At 47.8% G+C, this 22,676-nt stretch overlaps 2 protein-coding genes across 13 annotated transcripts in view; both read right to left on the reverse strand.

Annotated features, from left to right (window-relative positions):
• The window catches only part of UQCR10 (ubiquinol-cytochrome c reductase, complex III subunit X), a 433,107-nt gene that overhangs the window by 281,209 nt on the left and 129,222 nt on the right, over positions 1–22,676 (reverse strand). The window lies entirely within an intron of this gene.
• Positions 1–22,676, reverse strand: part of NF2 (NF2, moesin-ezrin-radixin like (MERLIN) tumor suppressor) — a 97,594-nt gene that overhangs the window by 56,957 nt on the left and 17,961 nt on the right. For all 12 annotated transcript variants that reach the window (XR_014505974.1, XR_014505975.1, XR_014505976.1 and 9 more), the window contains 3 exons: positions 16,846–16,971; positions 13,127–13,249; positions 11,415–11,498 (listed from right to left, as the gene is read on the reverse strand). Coding sequence is in view for 8 of the 12 variants with exons in the window: in XM_083417775.1 (XP_083273901.1) it covers positions 11,415–11,498; positions 13,127–13,249; positions 16,846–16,971 (333 nt within the window). In the remaining 4 variants the exon portion in view is untranslated. The remainder of the gene's footprint in view (positions 1–11,414; positions 11,499–13,126; positions 13,250–16,845; positions 16,972–22,676) is intronic.

Here is a 22,676-nt window from a genome sequence, read left to right on the forward strand (position 1 = left end):
TTTCCCCATAGGAGATGTCCTGCTGATGGCCTGTGCAGATATTGATTTTAAATCTTTTGTTTTGTTTTCTCACCCCCTGGGGCCAGATGGCTACTTGAGGATGGGTGATCAATAACAGCAGTGGGTACTGCAAATAGCGAAAAATATGCACATATTAGGGAAATGCATTCTATGCAAGAGGCAACCATGCCACCGTCAGGAGAATGAAGAATAATAACACTATTTTTGCAAGAGATCATACACATCCAGCAAATCACTGCAGGCCAAGTTTGAGAAATGACAATGTGATCAAAAGATGAACAGGTACAGAACAGTGAATCCCATCCCTACTTGTGGGCAACCTTTCAGTGGCAGGCAGGGCTAAAAGTAAAACGTGTGCAGAGCAATGGATGCAACGCTTATGTTAGCAGGCAATGTTGCATGTTTCTATACACTCACACAAATGCACACTGCACACATCTCTCCATCCAGGGAACGAAGAGGCATTGCTGCAGTTCAAGGACATGAAGGGATAGCTCAGCTGGTTAGAGCATGGTGCCAATAACACCAAGGTTGCAGGTTTGATCCTCATATGGGACAGCTGCGTATTCCTGCATTGCAGGGGGTTGGACTAGAAGAGTCCCTTGCAACTATGATTCTATGTTCTATATGAGTCCCTTGCAACTCTATGATTCTATGATTCTATGTTCCATGTGAGTCCCTTCCAACTCTATGATTCTATGTTCCATGAGTCCCTTCCAACTCTATGATTCTATGTTCCATAAGAGTCCCTTGCAACTCTATGATTCTATAATTCTATGTTCCATATGAGTCACTTCCAACTCTATAATTCTATGTTCCATATGGGCAAAAGCACTTGGAAGGAGGAACAGAGCTAGAGTCCCAAGGGGCCCCTACAGAGAGGCCTGCAGGGCTGCATTTGGCCCAAAGGCCTGAGGCTGCCCACCCGTGGTGCAGCTGCAAACTACAGAGCATGCACAAACTTAAGCACATCAGTGCATGTCCAAGGAAGCTGAAAGATGGAAGATTCGGGACAGGTAAAAGAAAGGACTCCTTCCCGCAGCGCAAGGTTAACCTATGGAACTCATTCCCACAGGAAGCAGTAATGACCGCCATCTTGGATGGCTTTAAAAGAGGACTGCACAAATTTCTGGAGGAGAAGGCTCTCAATGGCTGCTAGCCAGGATGCTAGACTAGATGGGCTATGGACCTGATCCAGCAGTCTCTTCCTATGTTCTTAATATATGCATTTTTGCGCAACCTTCCCCCTAATATATGTGTTTTGTACACCATTTTTGGGTTGGAGAACTGTATCACAAGATTGGGAGGGTTGCGAATCCTGAAGGCTCACCTGTCATTTTGGAATGTGCAAATTTAGATAAGAATGCACCGAACTGCATATCAAACCGAATTTCTCGCCCACCCCTAGTTCTGACCAAGCTGCTCTCCTGAAGTCTTCCACATCAATGCCAGTTCCAGGAGATTCTGCAGCTGTTGACTTTATGCCGTTTTCTATAGCTTTCAGGGCGCAGATCTTCCACACAACAGAAGCAAAATAGGATTCTGTAGCTATTATATGGGAACAAAAGTCTGACAACTATTTTGGCAGTACAGAGCAGAGGAAAATAAATTGGGCTGGGGCAACCTTCTCAAAGGTTTGAGTGGGGCGGAACCGCTCAGGGGAAAATGCACAATGACTATCGCCAAGCAGTAATCTCAACATGTTTTCCTTTACAAAAAGTCTGAGGAAAGCTTTTGTGTGTGCGTAAATAGGGCTATTTTGTGTGAAGGAATCGTTTTTTGTTTCTGGGGGGAAAAAGACTGCCTATTCTGAACTTTACTAAGTATATATACACACACAGTACATATACACAATTGTTATTATTACAATAAATCTAAAGTGACCGGGAATAAAATGGATACACACCCACATACACCCCAACCATTTTTATTCAGATTTTTATTTTTACTTTTACAAAAAGAAATAGAAGAATGCATTGTGAAGGAAAAGATACTTTAAATGCATGCCTATAATTGGTTAGAATGTGGGGGGGCGTAAACACCTTGTAAATTTCTTAATATGCAATGCATTTTCATCTTACCAATAAAGGAAACGCCCTCATAATTTCCCTGGATTTTTAACAGATTCTAAAACAGCGAAAAGCAGGGGCAGAAAATCAGTCAAGATAAGATGCAACAGGGAAGACCAAGAAATTGGAAAAGTGGAAGACAGAGAATGGAAAACCTTTAATATGGCAATTTGGCCCCAATGGACAGAGCAAGTACCGGCAACGAAGCAAAGGTGGAAAATGATTTTCTAGAACAGTGGCACGGGCTCATACCAGGGTCAAGACCTAGTGAAACTGGGGCCTCAACACCAGCATCACAATAACCTTCCTGGAGAGATCTGGCATGCTGCAGTGAAACAGTGCACTGCTCTTCAGATTCCCCCTATTAAAAATAATGATACAAAAGGTAGAATTGCTACCAAACCAAATATAAGCCAGTATTTGTGTAGTGGTTAGAGTGCTGAACTGAGACCTGGGAGACCAGGGTTCAAGTCCTCACACAGCCATGAAGCTCATTGGGTGACTTTGGGACCATCACTGTCTCTTAGCCTGACCTACCTCGTGGGGTTGTTGTAAAGATAAAACAGGGAGGAAGAGAGCTCTGTATGCTGCCTTGAGCACCTTGTAAATGTAACAAGGAAAAAGGCTTCTATGTACAGTGGTGCCTCGCAAGACGAAAAGAATCCGTTCCGGGAGTCTTTTCGTCTTGCGGTTTTTTCGTCTTGCGAAGCAAGCCCATTGATAGAGTAGCGCTATTGGCTAAAAAAGGGCTAAAAACAGCTTTTTTAGGGGGGGATTAGCGGTTTTGCTGCTAAAATGCTTTTAACAGCTTAGCGATTCAGAATAAGGGGTTTTGGAGCAAAAAAAAAATTCGATTTTTTTCGTCATTTTTCGTCTTGCGAAGCAAGCCCATAGGGAAATTCGTCTTGCGAAGCGCCTCTGCAGACGGAAAACCCTTTCGTCTTGCGGGTTTTCCGTCTTGCGAGGCATTCATCTTGCAGGGCACCACTGTATTATGGATTTTTTTTACACGCTATAGTTATACAGTCATACCTCGGGTTACAGACGCTTCAGGTTGCGTTTTTTGGGTTACAGACCCGCCAAAACCCGGAAGTACTGGAACGGGTTACTTCCGGGTTTCGGCTGTCACACATGTGCAGAAGTGCTAAATCACGCTTTGCGCATGCGCAGAAGCGCCAAATCGCAACCCAAGCATGCGCAGATTGCGGGTTGCGAGCATCCCTCCCACACGGATAACGTTTGCAACCCGAGCACCCGCTGTACATGAAAAATAAAAAGTTTAAAAAAACCTTTCATCCATGTAAGCAAGATTTAGATGGGCAGCTGGAGACAGCAGCCAATCTGCCTGCCAAAAGCTCTTTTACCTAAATTGGGCCACTAAACAGCACCAAAATTATTACTCACGAGGGTTCATACGATCCATCATTTTGAGCCGATACCCTTCAAATAGCGAGAAGCCCGATGAAACTGTCAATTTGGAAATTAAGAACTCAAGCCAGATGCTCCCATAGAACATGCAGAAGGAATTCAGTACAAAGGGCCACGTAACAGCCGCCCCCTGAACGGGTGTTCCAAGAGAAGGCCATTTACAAGTAATATATCTAGATATAGATATATATGTACCGGAAATATTTTGATTCCATTTTGGCCCGCCAATGAAAGAGCTGCCAGCGTCCTGCCATCATTCACTTATAAAGCCAGGACGTGATTTCATGCAGTAATTAACCCCGGTATGCAAAGAATGTCCTCAACATCCACGAGGAAAGTCAGAGGGGAGGAGAGTCCTGCGTGGCGGTTTTTTAAGCAAGACAAATGATCAAATAAAGCGAAGGCAGGAAGTCAGGAGTCCTTCTCAATCAGCCTCTATTTAAAAGTTTTGAGCAAGGATGGGGGAGCGGGACAACACATGCTACAGAGCTTGACAATCAGCATCAACAAGCTGCCCACACACATCCTCAAGGCGGCAAAAGGCGTTCGGTGCGAGAAAAGAGGGGCTTCAAGGCGGAAGCGCCAAATTTGGAGCCGGCACAGATGCGAAAGGAAATGCCCCATCAGCATCTGACTCAGACTCCAATTTATGCAAGAAACTTTGTAAGGGAACATCCAGGGCGGCGCTGGGCACCTGACAGCTCCCCACTGGTTTCGGTAGGAGCAGAGATATTTGGGGGGAACCCAACCACCAAGAGAAGGGTGTGGTCCAAAGTGTCTCATTTATGTCCAAGGAAAATGGATTACAGTTTCGGACAGTCGAAAATACTAAAAATTATGGGGAGATTCATCAGTGCAACTCCAGAGTCCATCACAGATTGATTATGGGGCTAGGTGGATTTCAATCAGTATGTTTATTATTGCTTCTATAATCTCTATGCCACCTTTCAGTATAAGACACCTGATGGAACATGCGATCAATCATCATCATAAAATTGCAATCAATCCATTCATAAATCGAAGCACAGAAACAGCAGGCACAAAAATCGATGAAATTCAGCACAGCTAGGAAAACATGTTGCAATGCGTAAGAACGTAAGAAGAACCAGCTGGATCAGGCCAAAAGCCCACCTAGTCCAGCCTCCTGTTCTCACAGTGGCCAACCAGATGTTTGTGGGAAACCTGCAAGCAGCACCTGAGTGCAAGAGCAACTCTGCCCTCCTGCAGTTTCTAGCGACCGGTATTTAGAAGCATGCCCACTAATGGAGGCAGAGCATAGCCATCATGGCGGGTAGCCCTTAAAAGCCTTCATGAATTTGCCAGTTCTCTTTTAACGTCATCTAGGTTGGTGGCCTCTTATGGGAGCGAGGCAAGTAGAAAATGTCTTTGCTCAACGCAGTGGTGCTAAATGGCACTACCATTTAGATAATTCGCATGGTTAGGCGAATTAAGGCCCAGATCCGGCCCAATTGCCTTCTAAATCCGGCCTACGGACAGTCCAAGAATCAGCATGTTTTTACATGAGTAGAATATGTCCTTTTATTTAAAATGCATTTCTGGGTTATTTGTGGGGCCTGCCTGGTGAGTAAAATATGTCCTTTTATTTAAAATGCATTTCTGGGTTATTTGTGGGGCATAGGAATTTGTTCATTCCCCCCCCCCCATTCAAAATATAAATCTGGCCCTCCACAAGGTGTGAGGGACAGTGGACCGTCCGCCTGCTGAAAAAGTTTGCTGACCCCTGATTTAGATCCACATTGGGTGACCTTGAACCAGTCCCTATCTCTCAACCTGACCCACCTCACAGTCATCGCGCAGCGTAAAATAAGGAGGGTTAGAAAAACAAACCCACTTCCTCAATAAGCCCCTTGGCAAAGAATGCAAATGACTAAAAAAAGACAGTTTCTCTTTCCTTCTTCCATCCAAACTCAGTGCATGGTGGCCCTTTTGGGCAAAAGTGTTAGGACCTTTATTTTAAAAACAAAAAGGGTGCAGACCAGAGCAGATGGCAATGCTCACTTAACCAGCAGCAGACGATGACACAGTTGAGCTCCCCTGACCTCTGTGTCATGGGCCAGGGGTCAGCTTCACCTGCTGAACAGCAGCCTGAAGGGGGAGAAGGTGGAATGACTCCACCTGCAGCTGATCAGCCTTCATAGAAAGAAGGCACTGATGAGAACCAGCTGGCTTTCGCCTTCATAAAGAAAGCATTCAGCACCAGCCAGGTGCTGCAAACAATGCCTGAAGTTCCTGGCTCTTCCTTGCTGCTTCCTGCTGGATCCTTGGCTCCCTGATCTGGACTTCCTGACTTATGGCCTGGACCCTTGGCTCTCTGATCATCTGGATTCCCTGACCTCTGTACTGGACCCATGACTCTGTGATCAACTGAACTCCATGACCTCTGGACTGTACCCTTAACTCTGCTACCATAAGGGTTCCCTGATCTCTGGACTAGACCCATGACTCTGTGATCATCTGGACTACATGACCTTTGGCCTGTCGGACTTTGTATGTGGATTCTGCTCTCAGGAAAGTGTTCCTTGGAGACTCCTAGCCACTGCTTGCTCAGCAACGAGATTTAGACAGGGCTACAATACTCTGATCAGTTCTGTTGCTGTTGCTTTCCTGGGAGTAGAGGAACACCAGCAAGGTCAGCATAGTGCAAAGGCATTAGCAGAACCAACCTGGTGTTCCTGCCAGGGCATTTGTAACACACCAGCAGTAGGAGTAACAATAAAAAAGGTAAAGGTACCCCTGCCCGTACGGGCCGGTCGTGACCGACTCTGGGGTTGCGCACCCATCTCGCTTGAGAGGCTGGGGGCCAGCGCTGTCTGAAGACACTTCCGGGTCACGTGGCTAGCGTGACGAAGCTGCTTTGGCGAGCCAGCACCAGCGCAGCACACGGAAACGCCGTTTACCTTCCCGCTATAAAGCGGTACCTATTCATCTACTTGTACTTAAGGGTGCTTTTGAACTGCTAGGTGGGCAGGAGCTGGGACCGAACGACGGGAGCTCACCCCGCCGCGGGGATTCGAACCGCCGACCAGCAAGTCCTAGGCGCTGAGGTTTTACCCACAGCGCCACCCGCGTCCCAGGAGTAACAATGCAACTGACCAAAAGTGTCAGTAGAGTTTTGCTTTCAAACTGGATATTCTATAGTCCTAGCAAGCCTTTTTTGGCATCTTTAAGAGGGAGACTTCCTTTCTAACACTGAGCAATACCTCCTTGTATTTATCAGACACATTAAGAGAGAGACACCTTCCTTCACGAATCCCCAGAAAAGGCACCTTCACAGCAGCTTTGCAATAATTCAAGTTTAACTGACTGGAGAAAAGTCAAAACCATTTTTTAAAACAATAATAATAATCTTTAAATCAGCTGACAGCCTTACTTATGAGTTCAGAGCACGGTTAACAAATAGCTCGGGAGTGATTTACCAACAGCGAGCCAGGATGAGGGATTGGTGATTCAAATTTAGGAAAGGGGGTGGGTGGCTGTGAAAATGAAGGATAGCATACATTCTTCAAGATATGTTGGCTTGTGTAACCTTGCAAACTTTTAGGAGAAAAAAAGCACACGCAGAGAAAGCTTTTCAATTAAACGAGATATTTAAAAGTGTCACGAAAACGGTTCTTCTTGAAGGAACACTGATTCATGTTTGTGTTTTTACTTGTAGATTGTCTTTCTATCGCGCAAACATCTGGTTTCGCTTGCACCAAATAAATTTGTTCACATTTATATTCAAGATACCAAAACATTATTAGTTTCAGAAATAACAAATAGGGGGAGGGGGGAGGAGCAGCAGCGCTGAAAGGAGCTGCAATACTACAAAATCCAAGAGGCCGTAACAGGCAGAGTCACTTATGAGGATGACTCACACTTTTAGGAAAAGGAATTGGCGCATTTATTGCTTTGAGAAAAGGGCGTTTATTGGGCCTTTTTTAAAAAAAAAATGCCACATTTTTTTAAACACCTGCCCATGAGCACAATGGCTGGGGTGGCTAACCTCCAGTTTTGGGGGAGCTAATCTGACTCATGTTGACTGGGGCTGATGGGAATTGTGGTTGGGGGAAGGCTGTGCTACGCCTTTTGAAAGAGGGAACAGCAAAAGTAAGCGGGGAGTCTTTGGGGAGGGCATGCAGGGTGGGGAAACTTGCCACAGTGCCAGGTCTACAATTTATCCCCTAAAAGGCAAAGGTCTGCACCACTGGCACTAGCAGAGGGGTGACAAAGTAGAGAAAGTATTTCTTCCTTTTGTGCCCCATGCAGGCTTCTGTGGAAAGACCCGTCTCCTTGCCTGCTCCAGGAAGAGGAAGGAGAAAATGACAGCGGCTTCCAAGACGACGTTGATACACCATAGCCAGCCACATCATGTACATGTTTTAGCAGGAACATAAAAGAGGAATCTGGCCTTGATGTCAATATGGCATGGGGGAAAGTGGGGGGGGGGGGAGATATGCCACAGACCTGCAGCCCATGTCTGGTAATTCCTTATGTTAATGACCAGGTCTCACTTACTAGAAGAAGCAGGGAGGTGGCCACCCACCTAGAATCTTCCAAGTGCCCCTATTTTCCAGGGACAGTCCCCGATTTACAGAAGCCATCCCGCTTCCTGATTTGATCCTGGAATGTCCCGCTTTTCCTTAGACAGGGGTCAGCAAACTTTTTCAGCAGGGGGCCGGACTATATTTTTTTTTGGGGGGGGGGGGGAATGAACGAATTCCTATGCCCCACAAATAACCTAGAGATGCATTTTAAATAAAAGGACACATTCTACTCATGTAAAAACAAGCTGATTCCCGGACCATCTGTGGGCTGGATTTAGAAGGCGATTGGGTCGGATCCGGCCCCCAGGCCTTAGTTTGCCTACCCATGCCTTAAAGGTAAAGGGTAAAGGGACCCCTGACCATTAGGTCCAGTCATGGCCGACTCTGGGGTTGCGGCGCTCATCTCGCTTTATTGGCCGAGGGAGCCGGCGTACAGCTTCTGGGTCATGTGGCCAGCATGACTAAGCTGCTTCTGGTGAACCAGAGCAGCACACGAAAACACCGTTTACCTTCCCGCCAGAGCGGTACCTATCTATCTACTTGCACTTTGACGTGCGTTCGAAAGCACCCATGCCTTAGGATGTCTCTATTTTCACTGGGGAAATGTTGGAGTCCTGCGACCCCCAAGCCAAGGAGATAAGTAACTATACAACCTTTAGAAGACATATGAAGGCAGCTCTGTACTGTGGTACCTCAGGTTACATACGCTTCAGGTTACAGACTCCGCTAACCCAGAAATAGTGCTTCAGGTTAAGAACTTTGCTTCAGGATGAGAACAGAAATCGGGCTCCAGCGGCGTGGCAGCAGCTGGAGGCCCCATTAGCTAAAGTGGTGCTTCAGGTTAAGAACAGTTTCGGGTTAAGTACGGACCTCCAGAACGAATTAAGTACTTAACCTGAGGTACCACTGTACAGGGAAGTTTTTAAATGTTTAATGTTGGAAGCCACCCAGAATGGCGGGGGCAACCCAGTCAGATTTACAGTAAATTTATTGTTGTTATTACTGTGGAACAGGACATTCCTATTTTCCTCAGAGAAACATTGGAGGCTATGCCCACCTTTTCTAAGAAGAGAAATTTAGGATCCGCCACACAGGGTGTGGTTTTGCCACCCCTCTAACCTGCTGCCCGGGGCACATGATCCCTCTCGTGACACCCACATACCCCCAATCTGCATCTGGCCACTGGTGAGAGGGTTAGTCACCACCGACAAGCAGATTTACAGAACCACCCTGCCTGCAGTTTCTCAAAAAGATGTACATGACAACATTATATTTCCAGCCACAAGGCCAACAGATGAAATAAACGAGCAAGAGCTCCTTTATGGGAAGAAGAAATGTTATACAACCGTGTGCTGAGGAGAAAACACACAAAGGAATAACGATTTTGGAGCTCAACAGGTAGAAGACGGCGAAGTCTGCTCCAGAGAGCTACTTTTCTGCCAATTAGAGTTGTTCTACGCACCCCCTGCTTGAGAACATGATGCACAGGCAGCAAAAGGAGACTATCAATGCTCACCCGTGTGGTCTAATAGCAGGACGGTGCACATGGGCTCAATACATTGCAGTCTTTTGTAAACACTTATTAAGAGACTCATCTTCCTCTGCGGGTCAGTTCCCTAAATGAAATGACTTATTTTTTTCTTTTTTGGGGGGCTAAGGACAAGGTAAGATGCATTAGTCACCAATCGTTGGAGCCGCAAAGAATACAGCATCAACAATAAGCATTTATCAATATTTATGTCTCAAGCATCGCCTTTCTACACAACTGTACCCCCACAAGCAGTGTTCTTTTCCTCTCTTTTTTCAAATGAAATGACACAAGAGGCGGGGGAGCGGTATAATCTGTGAACATAGTAAGCTATGAACGTTTGCTAGGTGGGAGCGGTGCATGAATCTGCCCCCCCACACACACACATACCATTGCAGCTGAAGACATGGAGAAGCCACCAATGGAGATTGCAGCAAAGCCCTGAGATGCCACACATCTCCTCTTCGACAAAATGAGGTATCTGACCACATTGCCAAGGCGAGTGCTGACCCTTCGGCAAAACGAGGCCTGCTGTATGGGCAGGATCCCTTCTTTACCCAGTAGGTCACTGCAGTCTGCAGGAGACCATCTCCCACAAGTTCCAAAGAGATCAGAAGCCCGCTTCACTGAAACTCAAGAGCAGGGCTTTCAGCTGTGAAACGGCATCCCTGTCGGGATACAACGGGCACCTGCTATCGGCACTTTTCTAGCAACAAGTACAGTGGTGCCCCGCAAGACGAATGCCTCGCAAGACGGAAAACCCGCTAGACGAAAGGGTTTTCCGTTTTTCGATGCGCTTCGCAGGACGAATTTCCCTATGGGCTTGCTTCGCAAGACGAAAATGTCTTGCGAGTCTTGAGATTTTTTTCCGCTCCCCACCCCCTTTTTCTAAGCCGCTAAACCGCTAATAGCCTTTTAGCAGCTAATCCCCTAATCCCTTAAGCCTTTAATAGCCGCTAATAGCCGCTAAACCGCTAATGGCACTAAGCCGCTAATAGGGTTGCTTTGCAAGACGAAAAAACCGCTAGATGAAGAGACTCGCGGAACGAGTTAATTTTGTCTTGCGAGGCACCACTGTAAAGACTTTTTTTCCCCGACAGGCTTTCCCAGCTGGATAAATAAGTCTCTGCTATGAGTATCTACTTTTTACATTTATCTGCTGTCATTTCCTAAGATTTTTTTTAAAAAACCCTGTTTTTATTGCATTTTGGACACTGCCTTGAGACATATGGGTAGAAGGCGATAAAAGATGGTGGTGATATAGGAGACGGGAGCTCTGACGTTTCTTCAACAAAGCATCAAAATGAGACCAAGGAGCTGCACCCGTATTGCTAGCCCCGCCCACAGCAGGCCTAGGCTCCGCCCATTGCCCATAACAACTTAGGGTCACTTAACCACGTATATGCCCCCCTAGAACAATTCAGTCTGTGCAACTGGTACTGTTACAGGTACCACATGATATGCATTCCCCATTGGTAGAAAACTGACCTTTCAGCTTAGCTTCATCCACGCTTTGGAACTCCCTGCCTATTGATATCACTGTGCTCTTTCCGGTACCTACTAAAGACATTTTTTGTTTCAACGAGCCTACCCAGATATGTAGAATGATAATGTGTGTTTTAACCTGTTTTTTCGCTTGTCGCTGATTTCATTTTTGAAAGTTTAAAGTTGCTGTCTTTAAGTGTATTTATGGATAATTTAACTGCTTTGTTCTTTTTGTAAACCACTTTGAAGCTGTTGAGTTTGTTTGTTTTACAGTCGAGCAGTGTATAAATTTTCTGAAAACTAAAAGAAAATAGTCATCCATGCCACTGTCCTTACCTTGGCTTGGACTGCGTAAGAGGCAAGGAGAACAGATGCCTCTGGGGGACAGGAAATCTTCTCATCCAATATCTGCTTCTTCACCTGAATAAAAAAAAGCAGGAGCAGCTAAGAAAGACAACCCTAGCAGACAGCCACAATGATTTCCTTTTCAAAGTGTCTGCTCCAGGGGTCGGGCAAGGTTTACCTCGCCTGGGCCAGTTCACTCCAGCAGACATCCCTCTTTGGGCCGGATTGCGTGCGCACCTGAGATTTCCAGGGCCTGCGCAGATGTGATTTTCTGTGCCGCGGAAGCAAGTCGCCGCGCTGCATCGATTTAGCGCAGCGAATGGGGATTCACCAGGCAGGTGGCTCTGTTCAGGGATGGCTCGTAAGCCAGTAAAACAATCTATGTGAGCCCAGGGGCCCAGGGGCCTTTGGTTGCCAACCCCTGGTCTACTCTATGTATACAACCACGTCTGGATCCAACCCCAAATTGATGCTGCCCCCCCCATGAAAAATATTGCTTGGCACAGCGAGGTAGGTCACTGCTCCCATTTTACAGAGGAGGAAATGGTGGCTGAGAGGCAGCAACTTAACCCAACATTCCCATAGAAATATCTTACTGAAGCAGGAATAGACCAGGCCTCCTTCCCTGATCCAGGCACAACATTGTAGACTAGGGCAGGGAAATGCAGTCCTCTAGACCTTTATCTTAGCCTTGGGACTCTCTCCCAAAACCATGCCACACCCAACACTGGTCCCCTTCCACATCCTTTGCGTGTCACACTGGGATGTGTCCTTCAACTGTAAGAATGTCTTCTCTTCCTAGATAGGGTGTGTGTGTGTAAAAGCCTCTGACTTCTTATTTATATATTTATTGCATTTATATCCCAGCTTTTACTCCAAGGATCTTAACGTGGCGTACATGGTTCTCCTCTTCCTCCTCATTTAATCCCCACGACACCCCTGCGAGGTAGGATAGGCCGAGGGGCAGTGACCGGCTGAGTGAGGATTTGAACCTTGTTCTCAGGCTGAAGTCCAACCCTGTAACCACTATAGGTAAAGGGACCCCTGACCATTAGGTCCAGTTGTGGCCGACTCTGGGGTTGCGGCGCTCATCTCGCTTTATTGGCCGAGATAGCTGGCGTACAGCTTCCAGGTCATGTGGCCAACGTGACTAAGCCGCTTCTGGCGAACCAGAGCAGCGCATGGAAACGCTGTTTACCTTCCCGCCGGAGCAGTACCTATTTATCTACTTGCACTTTGACGTGCTTTCAAACTGCTAGGTTGGCAGGAGCAGGGACCGAGCAATGGGAGCTCACCCGTCACAGGGATTCGAACCACCGACCTTCTGATCAGCAAGTCCTAGGCTCTGTAGTTTAACCCACAGCACCACCCGCGTACCTAACCACTATACCACGTTGGATTATGGCTTACTGTGCAAAGCTAAGGCTCACACCCACAGCTCCGCCCGCTCTCACCTCTGACCCTGGAATCCCAGAACTGGAACTGTAGAGTTGGAAGGGACCCCAAGGGACATCTTGTCCAACCCCTTGCGATGCATCAGAATTAAACCCTTAAGGGCTCCCTTTCAGATGCTGGATTTTCAAAGTCAGAAACAACAGCTGCCTCCTGGCTGCCAAAATATGCAAAGCCTCCATTCCGACTTGAAAGTACTTTTCCCTCCCGCTGGGTCAGGCAAACATGAGTCTCCCTTACAAAACACCTACTTGAAGGAAAAATAGGTGCTGAGTGATGTCCTGAACGAGCTCGTCCTCTGCGTTCTCTGGGTAAAACTTGGCCAGGAAGTGAAAAGTGACCGGCTCTTCCTTTGGAACATCATGGTCCAGGACCTGCAGAATTAGATCTCCCTTTTAATCTCTTGGAAGAACGTATGAAAAGCCTCGACCATCACATTTAGTTTCTTAACGCAGAACAAAGCAGACCAAACTTCAGCAACTGTCCAGCAGCACAAAGCATTATGTTGCAGCCAAGTCCAGTCCCTATGCTGCCTTACAATGTAGGGCAAATCTACACATACATCAATAATAATAATAATAATAATAATAATAATAATAATAATAATTTGTTATTTATACCACCGCCTGGTTGGGTTTCCCTAGCCACTCTGGGAGGCTTCCAACAAAATATTAAAATACAATAAGTAAAGGTAAAGGTACCCCTGCCCGTACGGGCCAGTCTTGACAGACTCTAGGGTTGTGCGCCCATCTCACTCAAAGAGGCCAAGGGCCAGCGCTGTCCGAAGACACTTCCGGGTCACGTGGCCAGCGTGACATCGCTGCTCTGGCGAGCCAGAGCCGCACACAGAAACGCCGTTTACCTTCCCGCTAGTAAGCGGTCCCTATTTATCTACTTGCACCCGGGGGTGCTTTCGAACTGCTAGGTTGGCAGGCGCTGGGACTGAACAGCGGGAGCGCACCCCGCCGCGGGAATTCGAACCGCCGACCTTTCGATCGGCAAGCCCTAGGCACTGAGGCTTTAACCCACAGCGCCACCCGCGTGCCAAGGAAAATACAATAGTCCTTCAGATATTAAAAGCTTCCCTAAACAGGGCTGCCTTTGTCTGGTAATTGTTTTTCCCTTTGACATATGGTGGGAGAAGGCCCTCTGCCTGGTTCCCTGTAACTTCGCTTCTGGCAGTGACGGAACTGCCAGAAGGCCCTCGGCGCTGGACCTGTTTAAAGCACAGGACTTCTCTCAAAAAATCCGGGGACAATGAAGGTTCTTAAGGATACCAGGAATTGTACCTCTGTGAGTGGCAAACTACAGTTCCTGAGATCCCTTGGAGGAAGCCACGATTTTCAAATGTGCCTGGGATGTGCTTTATCCTTATTGTGTGGGTTAGTCCTTCATTCTCTTAAAGGAATATTTAATAATTCCCCTACTAGATCACTGTGCCCCATATACACCCACTCAACTCCTTCAATCAGCCGAACTGGCACTTTTACAGGTGCCCCATAATACCCATTCCACGTGTGGCAGGACCTGCACTTTGGAACTCCCTGTCTATTGATATCAGGCACGCACCTTCACTTTCCGGGTCCTTCTAAAAACACTTTTGTTTCAACAGACCAACTCAGATGTTTAGAAAACTGATGTGAGTTTAAATCTGTTCTCAGCCCATTGCTATTTTCACTTTTTTAAAGTCTTAGACTGGCGCTGTTAATTTTTCTTTTTGCTGATTATTGTTTCATTGAAAACCACATTGAGGGATTTCTTTACAATCAAGCAGCGTATAGATTTTATGAAATAAATACTCAGCAATGGGTATTTAAGGTTCCTTGGTATGCTTCCCTGGAGCAAGAGCTGGCCTGCGGGTCCCCATCCCATGTGCTTTCTAGGCCTTTCTAAACGTTTAGACACACTTAAGACTTTTTACTATTTTTCCAGAGAAACTAGACATCCACCAATAAAGATTTCCTCGCTCTTATCTCAGTGTGGCCTTGCTCTTTATTTTCTGCAACACTTCTGATACTCGGAGCTTCCCTAGTTAGGAAACCGCAGTGTAGCTTAAAGCCCCAGGTCGCTAGTTAAGACGTAAGCATTTGCTTGGCACCACACCGCTGCCTTCGACAGAATTTGTAGCAGACAGTGCAAAGTCCCATCAGTCAAGGCAAACACATCCAGCTAGAGGGAACGGTGCGCTGAGTAAACACTCTTAATGCACAACATACGTCTGGTCCCGAAATGTCATCCAACTTCAGCTGCCTGGGAACAGATTAAGGAGAGGAAAGCCATCTCGGAGCAAGCTTCCCCAGAGAGAATTAGCCAGTACTACATGCAGCTCAGATATGCTAGCCTTGACTTATAGTTAACACTCAGGCTTACCGTGCAAAAGTTACAACTGAGCTACAGGAATGAATTCGTAGCCACTTGCTACCTAGGAATCGGAGGCAGTAATCTTACGGCTAGTTTACTAAGAAGCTGGTCCCCATGGAATCCATGAGAAAGTAAGAAGAGCCTGCTGGATCAGGCCAACGGCCCATCTAGTCAAGCATCTTGTTCTCACAGTGGCCAACCAGATGCCCATGGGAAAGCTGCAAGCAGGACCTGAGCACAAGAGGCTCTCCCTTACTATATTCAGAATCCGAGTTCAGAAAGTAGTGTTGGGAGATGAGTGTTCAGACCCTTGGGCTCTCACTTGTGGGGTGCCTCAGGGTTCTGTCCCCCCCCCATGCTTTTCAACATATACATGCAGCCGCTAGGAGAGATCATCAGGGGGGTTGGGCTGGGTGTCCATCAATATGCGGATGATACCCAGCTCTACCCCTCCTTCAAATCAGAACCAGTGAAGGCAGTGAAGGTCCTGTGTGAGTGTCTGGAGGCAGCTGAAGGATGGATGGTGGCTAACAGATTGAGGTTGAATCTTGACAAGACAGAAGTACTGTTTTTGGGGGACAGGAGGTGGGCAGGTGTGGAGGACTCCCTAGTCCTGAATGGGGTAACTGTGCCCCTGAAGGACCAGGTGCGCAGCCTGGGAGTCATTTTGGACTCACAGCTGTCCATGGAGGCGCAGGTCAATTCTGTATCCAGGGCAGCTGTCTACCAGCTCCATCTGGTACGCAGGCTGAGACCCTACCTGCCCACGGACTGTCTTGCCAGAGTGGTGCATGCTCTAGTTATCTCCCGCTTGGACTACTGCAATCCGCTCTATGTGGGGCTAGCTTTGAAGGTGACCCGGAAACTACAACTAATCAGAATGTGGCAGCTAGACTGGTGACTGGGAGCGGCCGCCGAGACCACATAACACCGGTCTTGAAAGACCTACATTGGCTCCCAGTACATTTCCGAGCACAATTCAAAGTGTTGGTGCTGACCTTTAAAGCCCTAAACGGCCTCAGTCCAGTTTATCTGAAGGAGCGTCTCCACCCCCATCGTTCTACCCGGACACTGAGGTCCAGTGCCGAGGGCCTTCTGGCAGTTCCCTCCCTGCAAGAAGCCAAGTTACAGGGAACCAGGCAGAGGGTCTTCTTGTGGTGGCACCCACCCTGTGGAACGCCCTCCTACCAGATGTCAAAGAGAACAACAACTACCAGACTTTTAGACGACATCTGAAGGCAGCCCTGCTTAGGGAAGCTTTTAATGTTTGATGCATTACTGTATTTTAATATTGTGTTGGAAGCCGCCCAGAGTGGCTGGGGAAACCCAGCCAGATGGGCGGCGTATAAATAATAAATTATCATCATCATCATCACCACTGTTGCCTCTGCAACTGTAGAGGCAGAACACAGCCATCCTGACAAATAGCCATTGATCGTCTTCTCCTCCATGAATGTGTCTAATCCTCTTTTGAAGCCATCACTGCTCCCTGTAGCAGCGAGTTCCTTAGTTTAACTGTGCGTTGCAGGAAGAATTTCTTCCTTTTCTCTGCCCTGAACCTTCCAACATTCAGATCCGTGAAATGTCCACAAGAACATTCCGTCCTTACCTTCTTATCCATCTTGAGCCACGCCATTGTGTCTTTGATCATGTATTGCAGGCCAAAGAACCACGTTTCGCGGAGTCCCAGTGTCCTGCACACCAGGTCAAACAGGTCCTTCCCTTTCCACTTGACCTGAGGAAAAGGGAAACAAAAGTTAAAAGCCGCCTGCTCCCAGACACAAGTTCGCTTTGGACAACGTGTGGTCGTGTCCATCGCCACCGCCAGACTGGAAAAAGCAGAAATAAGACCTCCATGGGAGAAGAACAAATGCAACACAGGGCTTGCTTGTTCTGTAACATTTAAAGCAGGGACCTATGAGTCCTCCAGTTGTTGTGGAAACTAACGCCCACCAGCCCCAGGCAACACGGCCAACAGTTGGAGATTATGGGAGTTGGGGATCAAACAACATCTGGAAGGCTGCAGGTTCCCCATCTCTGATTTAGGGGTTTCCAAGTGGGTTTCTGTCTGGTGGGCAAATGCTCCTGCCATCAAGGACGTTGCAGCTGACAATCCCTTGGGTGACTCATACACTGCTCCACAGGACAGCTGCAACGAGGAGCAGAACAACTGCAAATCCATGGAGAAGGCAATCAATGGCTCCTAGCCGTGATGGCTATGCTCTGTCTCCATGGTTGGAGGAGGAAGCAATGCTTTTCAATTGCTGGAAACCACCGGAGGGGAGAGGGCTCTTGGCCTCAGGTCCTCCTTGAGGGTTCCCCAGAAGAGGAATCTCGGTGGCCACTGTGGATGCTGGTCTTGATAGGCCATTGCCCTGATCCAGAAGCCTCTTTTTATGTACTTATGCAACCCTCAGAAGTTCAGGGGGAGCAGGGAGTGACCTAGGAGAGCGCCTTCTCTGTGGCAACCCCTAAGTTGTGGAACTCCCAACAGAGGGGCATCTAGAACCTTCCCTACACAACTTTCAGCAAATGCTGAAGATGCCCCTCTTTACCCCAGCTTTTGACCCCTGAGATGTGTGTTTCCAGAGCCTACCCTATCCCTCTGACTAATTGGTTTTGACTGTTTTCAATTCTGTATTTTAAATTATTGTAACCCACTCTGGGACTTGCTAGTAAAAAAATTCAATAAGAACCGCAACAGCTATGGAATTCACTAACAAAATGAATGCTTCACTCAAAGGGGGGGGGGGGTAAAAGAATAACCAGTGGCGTACACATCTCAAAATTTAGTTGCTCTTCTGCAGGGTAGCAATCGGTTAGTCTCCGTGCACTGTTGCAGCAGCAAATTTATATTTAAGGCTGTAAATCATGCATCCCATTTCATAAGGATATGTATACTCGTTGGGATCCCTGTGTGCTTTCTACCGGGTTAACTTTGCACATCTTCCACTGAATGGAAGTGGCACATTGTAGGTGTTTGGGAAGACATTTTGAGCATGCAGGGCAGCAAGGGAGAAGGAGATGGGTTATGTAAGCAGAGCAATGCTCATAGAAATATGGAGACAGCTAAAGCAACCTGATCAGGCAGTTACCCTGAGGATTAAGCTTTCACTCTCTCTTTAGAGTGGCAATGGCGTTCCCTTCCCGTATATGCATTATTCTTCAATTAAGCAGTTGGAGAGGAGGCATTAAAGCATGGGCTTTTTAATGCTGCGGTTATGGAAAAGCAGGTAACAAAAGGGAAGTATTAGAAAGGAGCAGAGACAGATGACTTTCATACGCAGGGACTGGTTTTGTTATGTATGATTGGGTCCAGGATATCTGGAAAAGATGCCCTACGTTTGGTCCAGTAGGGCTCTACGTATTTTATTGCATTTATATCCCAACTCCACGGAGCTCAAAGTGTCATATATGGTTTCCCCACCCACCCTTCCTCATTTAATCCCCACAACAGCCCTTTGAGCTAATTTAGGCTGAGAGTGAGCGACTGGCCCCAACATCACCCAGTGAGCTTCATGGCCGACTGAGGACTTGAACCCTGGTCTCCCAGGTCCTAGTCCAACACACTAACCACTACACCACCCTGGCTCTATGTTACGGTCTCCCTCCGCTGTCAGTGGTAGCATCCCTCTGAGTATCAGTTGCTGAGAATCACAAATGGGGAGGGAGTGCTGTTGTGTTCAGGGCCTATTTGTGGGCTTCCCATCTGGACATCTGGTTGACCAAAGGCGGTCTGGTTTGGGAGAGGAAGATGCTGCATGGGCCAGGCCTTTGGTTTGACCCAGCAGGGCTCTTCTTATATTCTTATGAAGGGAAGATACAGACTTCCTTGAAAACCTATTACAGTCATACCTTGGCTCCTGAACGCCTTGGGAGTCAAACGTTCTGGCTCCTGAACGATCGAAAAACGAAAGTGAGTGCTCCAGATTTCGAACATTCTTTTGGAAGCCGAAAGTCCGACGGGGCTTCCACGGCTTCCGATTGGCTGAAGGAGCTTCCAGAAGCCATGCTTTGGTTTCCGAAGGTTTTGGAAGTCAAATGGACTTCTGGAATGGATTCCGTTCGACTTCCAAGGTACGACTGTATTATACTGACATACATCTAGGCAGGACTGAGTTCAGCCTCCCATACCCAGGCTACCCTTACAGCAGTTAGGGGATGAGCTACAGATCTAAGACTACATGCACCCCTTGGCCTAATTTCACAAGCCCTTCCTTGAGACGTCTGGAAAGAGTCTTCCTTCTCTCCCTCATCAGCCTACTGGGTTAGGAGGGAGGGAGAAGGATGTCAAGGGCTGGAAATCAGATGCCTCAACATCCACCAATGGAGATCTAAAAAGTGTCCTGCTTGATCAGGCCTGTGGCCCATCTGGTCCAGCATCCTGCTCTCACAGTGGCCAACCAGATACTCCAATGGGAAGCCCAAGAGCAGGACTACAGCACAAGAGCGCTCTCCCCTCCTGCGGTTTCTAGCAACTAGTATTCAGAAGCATTGCTGACTCCAACTGTGGAGGCCAAGCTGATGAATTTGTCATGAATTTGTCTAATTCTCTTTTAAAGCCATCTTGGTCGGCGGGCAGTCATCACTGCCTCCTGAAGCACATTCCATACTTTAACCATGCTCTGTATGAAGAAGTGCCCTCGGCCCCCACAACAGGTCAGCGCCAAGCGAGTGCGGCCCTCGTCAGGATAAGGCCTTTCAAGGAAAAGACTGCAGGGTCCCCAAAAGAAAAGTCTCGACAGCAGCAGCCCCAGCTGCCGGGTTAACAAGGGGAGGTATTGCAATAAAGCAAACCCACACGTTCACTTTGGGTTAGTAGGGAGCAGAGAAATTCACCTGGAGTAAAAGTAAGGGAAATTGGAGCAGTCAAAAAAGAGGTGGTCTTTCAAATGGCTGCATATCAACAGTATAAAAAGAAAGCTTTGGCTTGTTTTTAAAAAAATGGTACACCAGTAGGAAATAAAGCGAGCGAGATCTTGGTGCTTTTCTACCTCTGGGAATCGATAAAATTGCAGGGAGAGACATATGGCTGCTCTTCTGAAGCATTAAGGCAGGGGGGCCTCCCTCCCACCTTGTCAGTATCTCTCAAGTCTTAGGATCACCGGCATAGCATTCAATATTAATCCTCACACATGGCACAACAGCTCTGCTCCAGCTGCTCTCCCTTCTCCAGCTGTTATTCCACACTGCCCACTTGTGGCTACTGCTCCCCACTGCATCAAAAAGAGGTTTTAATCCTAATTCCTTTTGCCTTGCACCCCCCACCCCGGCACCAAAATTATTTCCAGTACCACTGATGTGAATCCCTCCCCCCCCAGTGCCTTATTTTCTGGTGGAAAATATTCCATTTCATACGTTCGGGTTGGTCTATTCACCAACAATGAATAGATGCCAGCTGCAAGCACAGGATGAGTCGAGCTCAGCCATTTCAAAGTGTTTAGCTTCACTTAGTGATTACAAGAGAAACAAAACTGGACAAATTAAGACCGAGGGATGGGAATACCACCCGTGTGAAGCAGCCACCGTGTGGGTCAGCGCTGCCTACGACGCCAGGGGGAGGGGAGTATGAATAATGGCTTGTGGACATGTTGGTTTGCTCAGTGGCGGAGGGAGGCGGGGGGTGGTCCGTTCCAGGTGCCATCTCTGAGGGGGTGACAAGGCACCCTGCAGGGGGCTCGCCCCGCCACCATCATGCCACCACACCCACATGCGAAGGATCCGCCGCTCGTGGCTGCTGCAGCGGTGGCGGTGGCATGCCACCGCCGTCCGTACGGCGCTTAAGCGGCGCCATCAGCAAACGGCTGCGCAGCGCATGTGCGGCACCGCTACATACTGTGCACGTGCATGCGCAGTACGCAACAGCGCATGTGCCACCAGGCGGTTTGCCCCACTCCCGGCACCCCACACTGGGTGCTGGTTAGCCTTCCTTTGCCCCTGGGTTTGCTGGCATTTGGGGTCACCAGTAGCCTTGAGCTCAAAAATATGAGAGTATCATAAGAGCCCTGGTGGATGAGGATAATGGCTCACCCTGCCTAGCATCCTGTTCTCACAGTGGCCAGTCAGATGCCTGTAGGAGAAAATGGTAAGCAGGACCCGAGCACAAGAGCACCTTCTGTGTTCTCCAACTACGAACAGAATCATTGCTGCCTCTGACAGTGGAGCATCCACAAACGAGCATCAGGAGAGAAATGCAGTTGGCGGTGAAGAGGAGAAATGCAACAGAAAGACAAGCAAACAGAATAACTGGATTTACAAATGGATGTTGCCAAGACAGAACGGTGAAATGAGAGCCCTGGCATGCACAGAGCCACGTGGCGAAGCGACCCGTCCATTCACTGGAGTGGAAAGTGGCGGCGAAAGGAGGGGCTTGCAAATGCAGGGCTCCTGCAGCAGTCTTGCCAAGGAAAAGAGGCTTTCATCCACAGATTCAGGGTCTGCACCCTGTGGAATTGGTGTTTTCAAACTCCAGCCGCGCTTTAGACTACAAACGATGCGGAAGCCCTCCCTCCCGGAAGCGGCAGCCTGTCTGAAGACTACAAATGATGTGGGGTGTTATGTAAGCCTGCACAAAGCCAAAGGCGAAGTTCTTGGACCATTTTCAGGCATCGCGTTTAGCGCATAGGACAAGGATGTGGGAGCAGGGACACACACACACACACACACACAGAGAGAGAGAGAGAGAGAGAGAGAGAGAGAGAGAGATTTGGATGATTTCCAAGTGTGGTTTTAAGATATTGATCGCCAACATTTTATGGCAATGAGCCTTCCGCCCTACTCTGCCCCACAGCAGCAGTTTGGCCCCGCACACATAAACAGGCACTTTGATGGCTGCTGGTGCTATTAGGTTTTTATGCCTTGACTCACAAGTGCCGTAACACCAATTTAACGGCTGCTGGGAGAGCCATAGACTCTGAGACGGACCTGCGCATAGCAACTGGCTCAACAACCAATCTGCATTCGGCGTCTTTCCGCAATTAGCTTAACTAAGATCAAACTTTACTGGCACTCCTTTGCTCATTCCATATGGTAGGATTCCTTCGCGTGGATGCTAAAAACCAATTTGGAGAAGCTGAACTGTATATTTGAAGTGTGTGGCTTTTCCCCCAAAGTATCTTAGGAACTGTCGTCTGCTAAGGGTGCTGGGAACTGTAGCTCTGGTAAACTCTGCAATGGTAAACTACAGTTTATTAGGATTATTAGGATTATTTGGAATAAACTGTGTGTTGTGTGGCATTTGAGCAACCTCAGGTGTTTATTCTGATCACTTTTACATCTACATTCAAGCTGTGTACGCATTGTACCTTTCAAGCACACTCGAAGCGCATCATTTCCCCCAAAGAATTCTGGGCACTGTAGTTTGCTAAGGGCGGCTGGGAATTGTAGCTCTAGGAATTCTACAGCCTAGAATTCTTTGAGAGAAACCATGTGCGTTAAAGC

Source organism: Podarcis tiliguerta (genome assembly GCF_965153285.1).
Source record: "Podarcis tiliguerta genome assembly, chromosome: 16".
Classification (NCBI taxonomy): Eukaryota; Metazoa; Chordata; class Lepidosauria; order Squamata; family Lacertidae; genus Podarcis; species Podarcis tiliguerta.